Here is a 12665-nt window from a genome sequence, read left to right on the forward strand (position 1 = left end):
ATGTTCCCCGAAGTTCTGAGACCCAGTTCCATTCAGTCTCAAAATTCCACAGACAACTCCGTTACTGAGTAGACTGAATGAATGTTGTTCTCCTTCATTCAGTTGTCTGTCGTCTAAGCTGCTAGCTAAGATTTGTGCTTTGTTTCAAATTTGAGGACCTGGCAACGTTTCAAACTCCACACTGTTCATAACATCACACCATTTAAAAAAAGATCACACAGCTGATCCAGTTAGAGTTAAACCCTTTTAATACGCCTTAACTCGACACTTTATGGCTACATTTATAGCTGCTGCTGTGGTGCCTGGTCCGGTGAGAATGCACGGACCAAAATTTAGCTTCCCCCAACTAATCCAGCCATGGAAATACAAGTTCATAAAGTTGAACGCCTGGCACTCATGAGGCAGCAACCACAACCGCAGTAAATGGGCTGGATAATCCACTTACAAATACAGTCTCTTGAGTGCAAGGGAATGGTGCTGAGGTGAACAATTTGTACTGGACAGACCCCCAATTCGCCATGTTAAAATTACCTGAATTCACAAATTGCAATTTTAAACATTAAAAAAAAAGATGAGATATGAATGTTTCAAGGGGAGTCAAGCTAATAATGGCATAATGACATCACATTTGCTCACAGCTCAGGTAACGACCAATCACGACGGCTCAACTTCAGAAAACAGATGAGCCATAATTGGTCAGTACCTGAGCCCTGAGCAACAGTGATTGCATTGTAAGTTGACAGAAAGGGCCTTTTTCTTTCTTCTTGGAAAATGTTGATCATAAAATTACTATTTTTAACTACAACTCCACTGATAACTTGGTAACCAATTTGATGCTGGCCTTTTCTCACAATATGAGGGTAGTTTTAAAAAAAATCATTTGTTGAATAAAAATCTTGAGCCAACATGCACCCTCAAGCCAATGAATGCGCTGGCAATAAATCACTCAGGATTGGCTCAGTCCCTTTTGGACCCAGCGCTGGGCTCGCTCTTTCACCCAATTTAGGTTACCGTACTTTCTACTCAGCACTTTTTAGGGTGTATCATTCCTTGTCCTAAAAAGAGCCGCTACTTGTATGACCAATACACTTAGCAATGATGTCGCAATATTTTATCATTACTGAGTGGAAAATTCCATCCATGTTATGGTGAAACAGATTCATACGTTTCATACGTTGCACATACTTATCGTCATGTATTTGAATCCTGGTCCAGTACAGAGGCTTCATGGGACAGGCGGGCTCAATTGCAGGCTTCCGAGGGGGCTTTTCGAACATCTTACTGAAACTGAATCCCCCCATGAGTGGAGGTGGTGGGGGGTTGCTGCCCGGAGGAGGGGGAGGAGGCGGAGGTCCTGCTCCAGGTAGACCGGGAGGGGGAAGCGGTGGGGGTGGCGGAGGGCCACCCCCGGCGAGTGAAGGTGGTGGCGGCGGCGGCGGTCCTCCAACATTGCCCGGCAGAGGAGGTGGAGGGGGTGGCAGTGGTCCTGAGGGGCCTGGCAGGGGTGGCGGAGGCGGGGCTGGTCCAGCAGGCCCCGAGGCTGTTTTGAGCCCCAGACTGAGTCCGATAGAGTCCAGGTTAAGTTTTTTCGGCATGTTCTGGCTAACTGCTTGAACGAGACCACCCGCCTCACCCTCTGGGCTCTTGATGAACGTCTCCCTGTCTGTCTGGATCCCCACAGTTCGGCTAGTTTTACTTGTTGGGTGGTCAGCAGTTGACACAGCCACGTCTCGAGTCTGTCTGCCCTCCACACTGTAGGTCTTGTCCTTTTGCAACTTGGCAATGATGCCTTCAAGGTTTGATAATGCAACGGCATGCTCGCCTCGAAGTTGGAAGATCTCAAGCTCAAAATCAGACTGTAAAAGCACAATAATGGATATTATAGTATCAGCGGAATTTTGCCTGTGTGTGCATCACAGGGTGATAAATGACTTGCTCAAAGACAATCTATAGCAACCGACAGTTGACATTTCAAACAAGAAAAAAAAAAGAAGAAAAAGCAAAGTATTGACTGGAAACAACAAGGAAATTGTTGGGCAATGAACCTTACACATGTTCCTTATTAACTTGTTTCACTTCGAAACAGCATGAGGCACGTTCCAACTCTTTGTTGTGGGCTGACTGTTGTACACTTTTCTCAGTCTCGGCATCAGTCTATTAAGGAGGGTATATTAAAGCCTGCAAACAGGCGGACTCAGAAAACCTTCCTGAGGTCAGATTTTGATTGAAGAAATTGCCAATGAATCGATTGCGTACCGTCTAACTTTAAGAGAAGGCGGAACATAATTAGGTGACAATAATGTGAAAAAAAAATCTGGTTAGTAGGGTTTGTAACTGGGAGCTCCTTCTACATGGTCTGTAAGATTTTATATCATCATATATTTAAATGTTTTAAAATGCCAAAGGTGTTTGAACGTCTTCCCACCAGTATGTGACTTCACAGCGCTCGATTGAGACACCGTCAGTTGATCCCAACAATCAATCATTTACATGTAAATAAACCTGCACTGAACAATTGATCACATTTTCAAAATGATTTCGTGGTGCAGTTTGAATTCTTTTCGTCTATTTCTATATTGTTTTTCAGTATACTTCAACTAATCGTATTATGAATCCAGCTTCAGTTTAAATAAGAACCAAACCCAAGATCTCAAAACTTATTATATTTTAAATTCGCATATTTTCTTTATCAACTGCTGTTGTTCAGTTGTTGGCATTCTAAAAAAAATATGTCTAAAACATCAGTCCACTCTTGTGTGTGTTGGGGGGGGTCATGTGGTTAAGGAGTTTATAATCTCGCAAGACCCCCCATACTTGCAAGAATGTGTCAGCAATTCGGCACCTGTGGATTCACATATTTGCAGATATTTTTTCAAACATTTTCAGATATTTAGATTTTTATTTTTATTTTTGTCCTCCCCGTCATCTTTTTCATGGAAGATTTTTGAAGATTTTTTTTCGATATTGGCGGATGGTCGTACACTGTACAAAACAAAACATTAATTTTGTTAATATATTTCCAACGACAAGCTCTCTGGGGGTAATGCCTGGATTCGACCTTGAATGAAATTGAAACCGTGCCCTCATGTAGTGACTGAAGTTCAGAAGAAAATTGCGTAGAGAGGCGTGTATCAGATCTGTGTGACTGTGCTTGAACATTTCATGCTTACTTGGCGCCATCCTGTGTTCATAATGTTAAGTACAGTGGTTGATTTCTTTTGAGTTGAGTTTTTTTTTCTAGAGTACATGTAGAGTAGTACATTTCCACCGTTGAGTCTCATTATTGCTGGTGTATTGACAAAGCGCCGTAGGTGGCTTTGCCATGTGACATAACTTACATGCATTTGCTCCAAGTCTTCCTTGCATTCCCTCTTGAGCTGCAGGAGGGCAGCCTGGTGCTCTGGAAAAAAAAGTATAGTGCATTTCTCAACCGGACTACATTTTGATGACACAGCAAACACATTTGTCATCATTATTGGTGTTTTTGCACATGTACAGACAGGATAACTACGTAATTGAACACGAAGAATGTTGCATTTCTTGCTCGACAGCTGCGTTTGATCAAACGATTGATAAATCTCCACACGGACAAAAAATGTTGGTTGGACATAATCAATTTTAGTGCGCAAAGTGGTCGCAATAAATATCATCTTGATCCAGACACATTACAAATACTGTAGATGTATAGTCTACGAAACAATTCATCTTTTATTTTATTTCATGCAACCACTTGACGAAATCGAAGTCGGCAAATTCGGCACATTTTTTAAGTGTATGAGGGTTGGGTCATTGTTGACGGAAGGACCGGTTTTGCAACTTGGACAACCTGTTTTTAATCGTGCAGGTGACAGAGTGGTGCTCTAAAAACATGTTGTCACGTCAAACACGTCAGAAAGATCATCTGCTGATTCTGATAAAAACTGTAAAGACAGAACGCCCCCCCCCCATCTAAACCAGGATTCATTCATTTTCATCATCAATTCTTATAGTATCAATGGTCCGCATTAATTTTTTCGGCTCTTAAATGTATTCTGTTTATGATCAACATGTAAAGCTTTGTAGTGAGTTAAAGGTTACCCCTTTTGGTGACAATAATATAGTCCAACATGTGAGATGTCATGAAATTGTGTGCATGATCATACCAACAATGGACAATTGGAAACATAGATTTGGCAGTGTCAATCATTTCTGACATTTTGATTTGCGTGCAGCCACGCAAAAGTGCGATGATGAACCAATTGAAGTGCAAAAGACTTATCTTAGATTTATTTGTGTGATTCAATGAATATGCTGTCAAATTGCTCTTCAAAATGCCCGATATTGGCATCCAAATCCTAAAACCAAAACACTTCCCGCGTTTTATTTCGCATTTTGATTCTTGCGCGATCCAGTCTTCGAAAAAGACATGTCAGCATCAGAGTTCATTCCGTGTCATTTCCTCGAGCCACGGCATTCTCTCAGCTCACAGGGAGCGCGGTAAATACAGATAACAGTATGTGGCTTTTACCTGCCTCGGTGTACTTGAGTCCGACCTTTTCTTCCTCATCTTTGGATTTGGGTGGTGGCCACACAGCCTGCAGACGACCCGGAGTTCGGTCCTCACTGTCCGCAGGCGACGTAGTCTCCGTCTGTCAGAGCAAATACAATCACGTCAGTATATTCCCGGAAAAAGCGGAACGTTTTTTTTTTTATTGCCATCATAAATACGTTGGATGAAAAGAAACAATAGAGGGAGGTTATGACATACGTTAGCTTCTGTAGGAGCTTTCGGTTCCCTGCTCAGAGCTTTGGAGCTTCTCTCAAAAATAGATCGTAGACTTTCTTTGTCATTCTTGATTTTCTTTCTCACTGCTTCTAGATCCACAGGTTCATTTTTTTCCTTTTTGGCAGACTTGGGGCCAAAAATACTTCGAAAAGCATCATACGCCAAGTCAGAGGTTTTCCTGATTTCTGAATGTGGGGGTTTATCTTTCGCCACCTCATCTCCAGTCTCAAAGTCTTTATTTTTATTCAGTTCTGGATCAGCTTCCTGTCCTTCACTTTTGGCTTCATTGTGCTTATCAAGGTTAAAGTGATGACTGTTTTTCAGATTTCCTGCAAGAGGTTTAGGCTCGAGGTGTTTTTTGGTCGGAGCGGATGTCTTCTGCTCAGGTAGGAGCTTGGTTTTGTTCACCGTCTTCTTCAGACTGAGCAAGGCCAAGTCAGTATCTTTCTCACTCTGCTTGATCTCTGACACAGTCTCTCGTTCTTCCCCTATTGCTCCTTTCTTCAGCACCCGTAGGCCACTAAACAGAGCTGGCATCTGAAAAGAATGAGGCGAAGAGTGGGATGTGTCCTTGGATTGGGGTGAGACGGACGAGGACACATCCAAGGTCTTTGACGAAAGTGAATGTTGAGGTGAAAATTTGGCACTTGGTTGGAGATCAAGACCAGAGGAGAGCAATGTTGTTGTTTTTTCGACATGGTCTGACTGCTCTTCAAGACTCGGGGAGGGGATCGCTTGGCTCGAAAGCGGATCGGCGTAGTTTTGCTCACATGTTCCGGATTGATGTGATGTTGGGGAAAGCTTTGTATCAGGGCCTAGGATCACGGAGTCAACGGGCTTAGAAGAGTTCATTTCCTCAACGGTGTCTTTGGTTTGTTTACTTCCATCGTCTTCTGTGCTAGATGCTTCGACTCTGTTAAATATCGAAGCCGTGTTCTCTGTGGGAGCTGATAAGATAGGGAAAGTTCGAAAGTCGGTGCTTTGGCTGGACCGGTCTGCAGATAAAAATGATTCCAAAGGTGATACCTTCAACCCATGTGTTCGAAACTGCGGAACATGTAACTCTGCCTCAGTGGCACTTTGCTGTACATCTTCATCACCGCGGTGCATGAGAACCTTGTTATCCTCGGGTGAGGATGGCTTCCTGACAATTATTAGCTTCTTTGACAGGCTTTTCTTTTCAAGTCCCGCCCCCTCTTCCTCATTTTCAGAGTCGCTATAGGTCATCACTCGAGTCACCCGGACTGATTCTTCGTCCAACCAGTGTGACAACTCTCCTTTAACCGGACTGTCAGAATCCTTGTGACATTCCCCACTGTCAACATTTTGTTCTCTGGAATAGGAAGCGGCTTCATCCCCCGGAGAGAGCGCATCGCTCCCTTTCAGCGCATTTTCACTTTTGAGAGTTTGACATTCTTCAACATCTGACAGTTCCTTAAAAGACGTCAGCACAGCCGGCTGCACATCTGATCCTAACCTCTCCCTCGTGAGAAGATTGTTAAAGACATTTAATAAACCAGGAGTGGGCTTTGGTCCATGGTCATAAGAGAGATTCTGTGAATCGTCCATTCTCATTCGAGTGTCATATAGACAGAATTGAAAGGAAAATCTAAATATGCGTCCAAGCCGCGGGTCCCAAAGCTGAGCCTATTCCACCTCAAACATTGGCAAGAAACAAAAAGGTCTTTGTATGGACGAATCTCCTCTTACCTTCTAAAAGAGGGCACCAATAACAATTCTACTGTATGTGTGACAAATAAACAGGTTGAATACAAAACGTGCTCATTGTGTCAGAGAAAAACTAGCACCGGTACAGTAAAAAAAAGTGCTATGACAAAGTTTCCTGTGCCGTCAATCTGTTCAATATCTAGATTGATATCCTGTTGTAATCCTGACGGGAGAGCAGACGAGAGTTCAACATTCACAGAGCAATTGCAAATATTCCCACAAGGTGAGCTGTATTTTCCTTGTTGATGATTTGGATTATCCTTCTCTCAGTGGTGCCGTAAAGTATGCGGTCCATGACTGAGCTGTTCCTTTCGGTTCACTCTTTAGCAATCTGTTTTGGCGAGAAGGAAAAGTCCAGGCGACTGTTGCATGAGAAAAAAAAAAAGAAGAAATTACAGGTTGTGGGAAGAAAAAAAATCTCACTGGTCTACCAAGTCTGTGGACGCCTTCCACTACACCACGTCCCTCCCTTTCTGGGAGGGGACCTGTAGCACCAGCCATAGGTGTCTGATTACCTCACGTTTAGAACATGGCAGTGTGGCAAAGTAGGAAACACAGAAGGGCGTTGTGTCTTCAGCTGGAGAGGCACATACAAGTTCAGTGGCTCTGCATCGCAGCAAGTAGTTATTGCATTGAAGAGCGCGTGAACTTTAGCTTGTGCGGTTGGAGACTGGATTAGCTAGCATGTTAACGTCAATAAACCTGTTGTGATAAGTCACATATCAAGTAACAGTTACAAAGCGTGTGAACTTTAGCTTGTGCGGTTGTAGACAGGAGTAGCTAGCATGCTAACGTCAATAAACCTGTTGTGATAAGTCACATATCAAGTAACAGTTACAGAGCGCTGGTATTGAAGTGTGACTCAACGCGACTGCCATTCGTGGTAACTGCACTCATAAAGCACGTCACTTTCAGCTTATTTGCGATTCTGATCCGCTCTAAATTGTGCTGGTTGTTTTCCTAGTTCCAGGGAGAACTTGCATTCCTCTTGTTGCTCTCAGCAACAAAAGGTCATTGCCTTTAGAATGCCACAATCTGCTTGATTGAACAACTAATCTGTAGCCATGGATGAATGCGAAACAGAAATGTTTTGACGTGGGCACTGTAATCAGGGTGAATGAAACAGAAAGTTTCAAAACCTCTAGATCAGGGGTGCCCATTAGGTAGATCCTGATCTACCGGTAGATCTAAGACAGGTCCCAAGTAGATCCGAGGAGTGTCGAGAAGAAAAAAAACAAACAACCATTTGTGTGTCTTTGTACATGTTAGCAATATATTTTTGTGTTAATATACACTGCACACTAATCAGTCTCATTTTTACTATAAAAATATATTTAAAAAATAAAATAAAGCAGGTAAATCTTAAATTTGTGTGTGTGTGTGCGTGCGCGTGCCGGTAAGGGTAGTTGATCAAAAAGTAGATCTTCGATCCAAAAAATTTGGGCACCCCTGCTCTAGATTACTTTCTTGTTCCCAAATAATATCGGGCGCAAACAATTCAGATCAATATTTCATCATCGGTCATTATCACTATTTTTATCATTTACAAATTTAATTACGTAAACTATGAGTGTTTACGTCGGATCTAATTTGTTTGTATTACATTTTGTATTATTGATAGGCGCTTTTCAGGACATTCAAGAGCTTCATCCGAGAAAAAAAAAAATCTCGCAGTGAATGTGGGCTTTAGGCGGATTTTGTTATGTAATCAAAGTTGTATTCCACACACACACACTCACACACGCACGCACACAGAGCTAAATCCCCTCTGAGGCCCTGCTCAAACAGCATTGATTGCAAAAAGTACTAATAGTATTTCGATTTCACGGACTGATACAAACCCATAAAATACCCACATCTACCAAAACCACATCTAAGTAATCTACCTCATTAGCCACAGGAATGAATACCTTGATCAAATGCCATCTGAATAACTAGGAGAGGCTTCATCGCACAAGTTATGTAATGATTCTGTTGGGTAGGACATGGTCATGTGTTTTTTTTTAAATTATTAAACATTTCAAACTTATGTTTGCTCGAAGAAGGCTATACATGTGGGAAGTTCTACAATTGCTCAAAATGGGCACCGTAGTTTGGACGGTTGTGATTTCATTGTTACAGGGAATCCTAGCAGCCAGATTTGGCATAGAATCTGTCTGCAGATTAAAATCTATGTTGACCTTATAATCCATTTCAAGAATTTGCGATCATGTGGTAAGGAAAAATGCCAGGGCTATGTGGAGAATGTGATGTGAAAGTTTAAGGGACTCTCACCGTGCACCCCAGCTTGGGATAATAAGGTGTATCCCCAATTATGTCATCCTCAGGCGGTGTAATGCGAAGGAAATCAAGGTGATCGGGGCGGGGAACACGGGACAAGGGCTCCTGACGGTCATCGGCATCGACCATCCAAATATCATCATGACGCAGGAGGGAGTCCTCTAGTGGAGGGGATACACACATACAGACAAGCCCAGAAAAATTAGCAGTGTGTTATGTTGCCGAGTTGCTGAGCTACACAATTTGTTTGCGCCGACTGGGCTGGACAAGAGCTGGATCGACCACTCGGAGGCGCTGCAATGAAGATTTCTACAGTGACCGACTGGGCCAGGTTCAGAGGGGGAGACAAACCTCTCCGAGGGCGCCCCACTGCACCGTTTTTTTCATCTTCTTAAATTGACTTTTATTCATTCCAACACTGTAATTTTATATTGTGTCAAATGCTGCCGACTCGGCATCCATTGCAGCCTGGTCATCTTGGAAGGCGGATTCTCCCTTCTGCTGCCCATTCTCAAGGTTTCTCATTTCTCCCTAGATGATTTTTTTTAGAAGTTTTTCCTTGTCCTACTGGGGGTCAAGACCAAGGGATTTAGTTAATATTTGTCAACTGTGGGCATGCGAGGTCCTTTGAGAGTGGTTGTGATTAAGGGCTATATAAATAAATGTGACTTGACTAAGGTTGTGCTGTGTAGCCGGTGTGGATAATACAAGTGGCTTGAAAGGAGGCGTCGGAATCGTTTAACATCAAAGATACAGCAATTGAGAGTCCTGTTTTTCTGCAAGCCTCGGGGCATGAGGCTATTTTTATCGGCACTTACTCAGCTCTTTTCCTACGGGCCACACCAGCAGTTAACTATAGTGAGCCTATAAAGACAATTCCAAAAACACCTTTCGCTGATACAATTTTATCTGCAGGTTAGGTGTGTAAAAAAAGAAAAAAAAGTCAATTTGTGGGCCTTGCAAACACAGAATATGCACTGTAGCCTGCCCACTCCTGTCAATAGAAAAACATGCATCTTAATCAGGATCTAGTTTTCTCATTTCAGACTTGTGATTGGCTTGCTATGTTTCACATTATCATTCCAAACTGATTGATTTTTGTATTACAATTTCAGTGGCAAACTGTAAACACGACCAACAGAGCATCAAGTATCATTGAAATAAAATGTGGGGACTGCAGTGTGGACGGTGTAGACTGGCTTGCACGTCTGCCTCCCAGTGCAGAGGTCACGGGTTTGAATCCGGGTACTCCGGTTTTCCTCCCACATTCCAAAGACATGCATGTTCGGGTTAACTGAACACTATATATTTCCTAGGTGTGACTGGGAGTTGAAATGGTTGTTGTTTGTTTATGTGTGCCCTGCCATTTGGCTGGCAGCCAGTTCAGGGTCTCCCTCGCTTGCTCCAGCATGCCCATCACCCTTGTGAGGAGAAGTGGATCAGATCATGGATGGTTGGATGAACTGCACTATGACTGCAGTCGCCCATCACTTGGATTGCTCGTCACTTTGAATAGAATCCTGGAATCTGAGTTTAGGCCAAATGACTTCAATTCAGTCATGGCACACACTTGGAGAGCAGAGGAGAAAAGAGTGCCACCGTGAAGACTGCTGAATGGGTGTTGGGACAGTTCCAAATACAGACTGCAATTACTCTCTTCAAAGCTCTTTAACATTTGAAAGTAGGTGGTCCACTGCAAATGCAGTGCTGTGAAAATCTATTTGCTCCCTTCCTGATTTCCGTGTTCTTTACATACATATCACATATAATGGTTTCAGTTCATAAAACCAATTCTAATTAGCATAGACACGACCCAAGAACATAGAAAATGCAGTTTTTAATGACGAGTGATTTTATTAAGGGACCCCCCCCCAAAAAAATTAGAAAACGACCTGTCCCAGTATTTGAAAAATTGCCCGCCTTTGCCTTGTTAAATCACAAAGTAACTGTGACTCGTGACAGTTTTAGGAAAGCTGAGTTCAATTTTAGAGGAAACAATCGAGCACCACATTTGTTGAATCAAGAAATTACATAAATAAAATCTGTCAGACAAAGTGAAATAGGCTACAAGATCTCAAGAAACAAATGCATCATGTCATGATCTGAAGAAATTCTAGAAGAAATTCTAAAATATTTTTTTTTAAAAAGCTATCTACCAGAAAATCTTGAAGGAGAACATCTGACAATCAGTTTGCACCCTCAAGCTCAAGCACTCTTGGATCATGCAGCAGGTTTGAAACACACTAGTAAATCCACCTTTGTATGGCTAAAAAAATATCAAAATTAAGGTTTCGTGTGGGCCATAATTGCTCGACAGGGATGTGAAAGACGTATCGCCAATTATCGCAAACGCTTGATTTCAGTTATTGCTGCCAAAAGGTGGCACAAGCCGCTATTAGGTTCAGGGGCAATTACTTTTTCACATAGGGACAACATAGGGACCTGTAGGGTTGGATTTTTTTTTGTGTTCAAATAAATTAAAATGGGATTTAGAAACAACATTTTGTATTTCCTTGGTTTGTCGCAGTGTGATATTAAAATTGGTTTGATGAACTGAAATCTTTGTGTGTGGTAAATATGCAAAGTACAAAAAATATGGAAAGGGGCACATTATTTTTCATAACACTGTACTGCAGGCATGTCCAAAGTCCGGCCCGCGGGCCAAATCCGGCCCGCGGTCGAATTTCATCCGGCCCTCGGCCCCTGTCATAAAATCAGTGCCGTGTGGCCCCCAGGTTGGGCGCAATGGAACACGTGTTGCATTGACTGAGGTCTCGTAGACTGGTGATTGATGTTTCATAGAGTACTGCTTCCCTCTAGTGACTAAATGAGTAATAGCATTCACAAAATGAGTAATAGCATTTAGACCAGTGGTCCTCAACTAGAAATGCTGTCGGTCCACTTTTTTTTTTTTTAATAAGACCAAGGTCCGGTCCCATGCACGGCGGTCATGGGGAGCAGGGCTATATGCCCATTTAGTATGGCCAAGCTTATACAAATCAACACCCCTCACAACCAACCAATAATGGGGTGCATGAAAATAACAAATTTTCACTTTGCCAGTACACAGCAAATAATGAGAGGTATTGTGTTGAGGCACAGGAACTTGATTGTTTGTTTATTGAACATAAAACATATACAGTAATAATTTGACAGAAAATAAGGTAGATAAAAAAGTAAAAAGAAAGAAATCAGTCTTCATTCAACACAGTTATGTTCAAGGGAGTAACTTTTATTTTGTTAAGTTGTGCCAGCTTAATAATAGAAATAGCCCTTTTAGGGAAATAAGACATTTTTACTTTAACTTTGTTAAACAGTAGTCGTCTTTTTTTCCCTTAATTTAACAAAAACAAAACAAAATACTAATTTTACCAAAATAAATACTAAACGTGAAAACAAAAATATCTTTTTCATTTGTACAATTCCCCTTTTCACATCCCCTCTGAAATCACTTTAAAAATATATCAGAAGAGGAGTTAAGAACCATTTTAAATACTGACACAAGGGAGCACAGGAATGTGCTTCCACTATAGGTGAATGCAATGTCTGAGGCATGCAAATATTATTTGACGCCATTGTGATGCCCATTTACCATGTTGCGGTGTTCTGCTATTAAACAGCTGCAAAGATCCCCGGGTAGACGGGAGCATAACTGCACACAATCGAAACCTCACGCGATTCGTCTTGTGTAATTGTCTGTGTGCGGATCTTCTAGGCTGACGCTGTGAGCACACTGTAGCGTCGCGCATGCGTCTGTTTCCTGACACAATCATCCATTTTGAATGCGTGCGTATTGGGATAGACGCGTGCTGACGCGTATGTATGGGCAAACCTTAAGTTCAGAGGAGCCAATCAGCGCATCGTATACGCTGACGCGATGTATGGGCACACC

At 42.3% G+C, this 12665-nt stretch overlaps 2 protein-coding genes and 1 long non-coding RNA gene across 4 annotated transcripts in view; 1 reads left to right on the forward strand and 2 right to left on the reverse strand.

The window, feature by feature from the left end:
* Window positions 1-12665, reverse strand: part of LOC127614637 (serine protease HTRA2, mitochondrial-like) — a 221440-nt gene that overhangs the window by 54435 nt on the left and 154340 nt on the right. The window lies entirely within an intron of this gene.
* Window positions 1-12665, reverse strand: part of LOC127614627 (formin-1-like) — a 51784-nt gene that overhangs the window by 32227 nt on the left and 6892 nt on the right. The window contains exons 3-6 of one of the 2 annotated variants that reach the window (XM_052085949.1): window positions 8768-8934; window positions 4508-4628; window positions 3339-3400; window positions 1186-1856 (exon numbers count right to left, since the gene is read on the reverse strand). In XM_052085949.1, the coding sequence (XP_051941909.1) occupies window positions 1186-1856; window positions 3339-3400; window positions 4508-4628; window positions 8768-8934 (1021 nt within the window). Of the gene's footprint in view, window positions 1-1185; window positions 1857-3338; window positions 3401-4507; window positions 4629-4747; window positions 6897-8767; window positions 8935-12665 lie in introns of those variants that run through there. The other variant, XM_052085950.1, reaches the window with a different exon arrangement.
* On the forward strand, window positions 7236-10887 carry LOC127614651 (uncharacterized). The gene is made up of 2 exons (XR_007966663.1): window positions 7236-7376; window positions 8821-10887. It is a non-coding gene; the product is annotated as an uncharacterized LOC127614651 (long non-coding RNA).

Source organism: Hippocampus zosterae, chromosome 14, assembly GCF_025434085.1.
Source record: "Hippocampus zosterae strain Florida chromosome 14, ASM2543408v3, whole genome shotgun sequence".
NCBI lineage: Eukaryota > Metazoa > Chordata > Actinopteri > Syngnathiformes > Syngnathidae > Hippocampus > Hippocampus zosterae.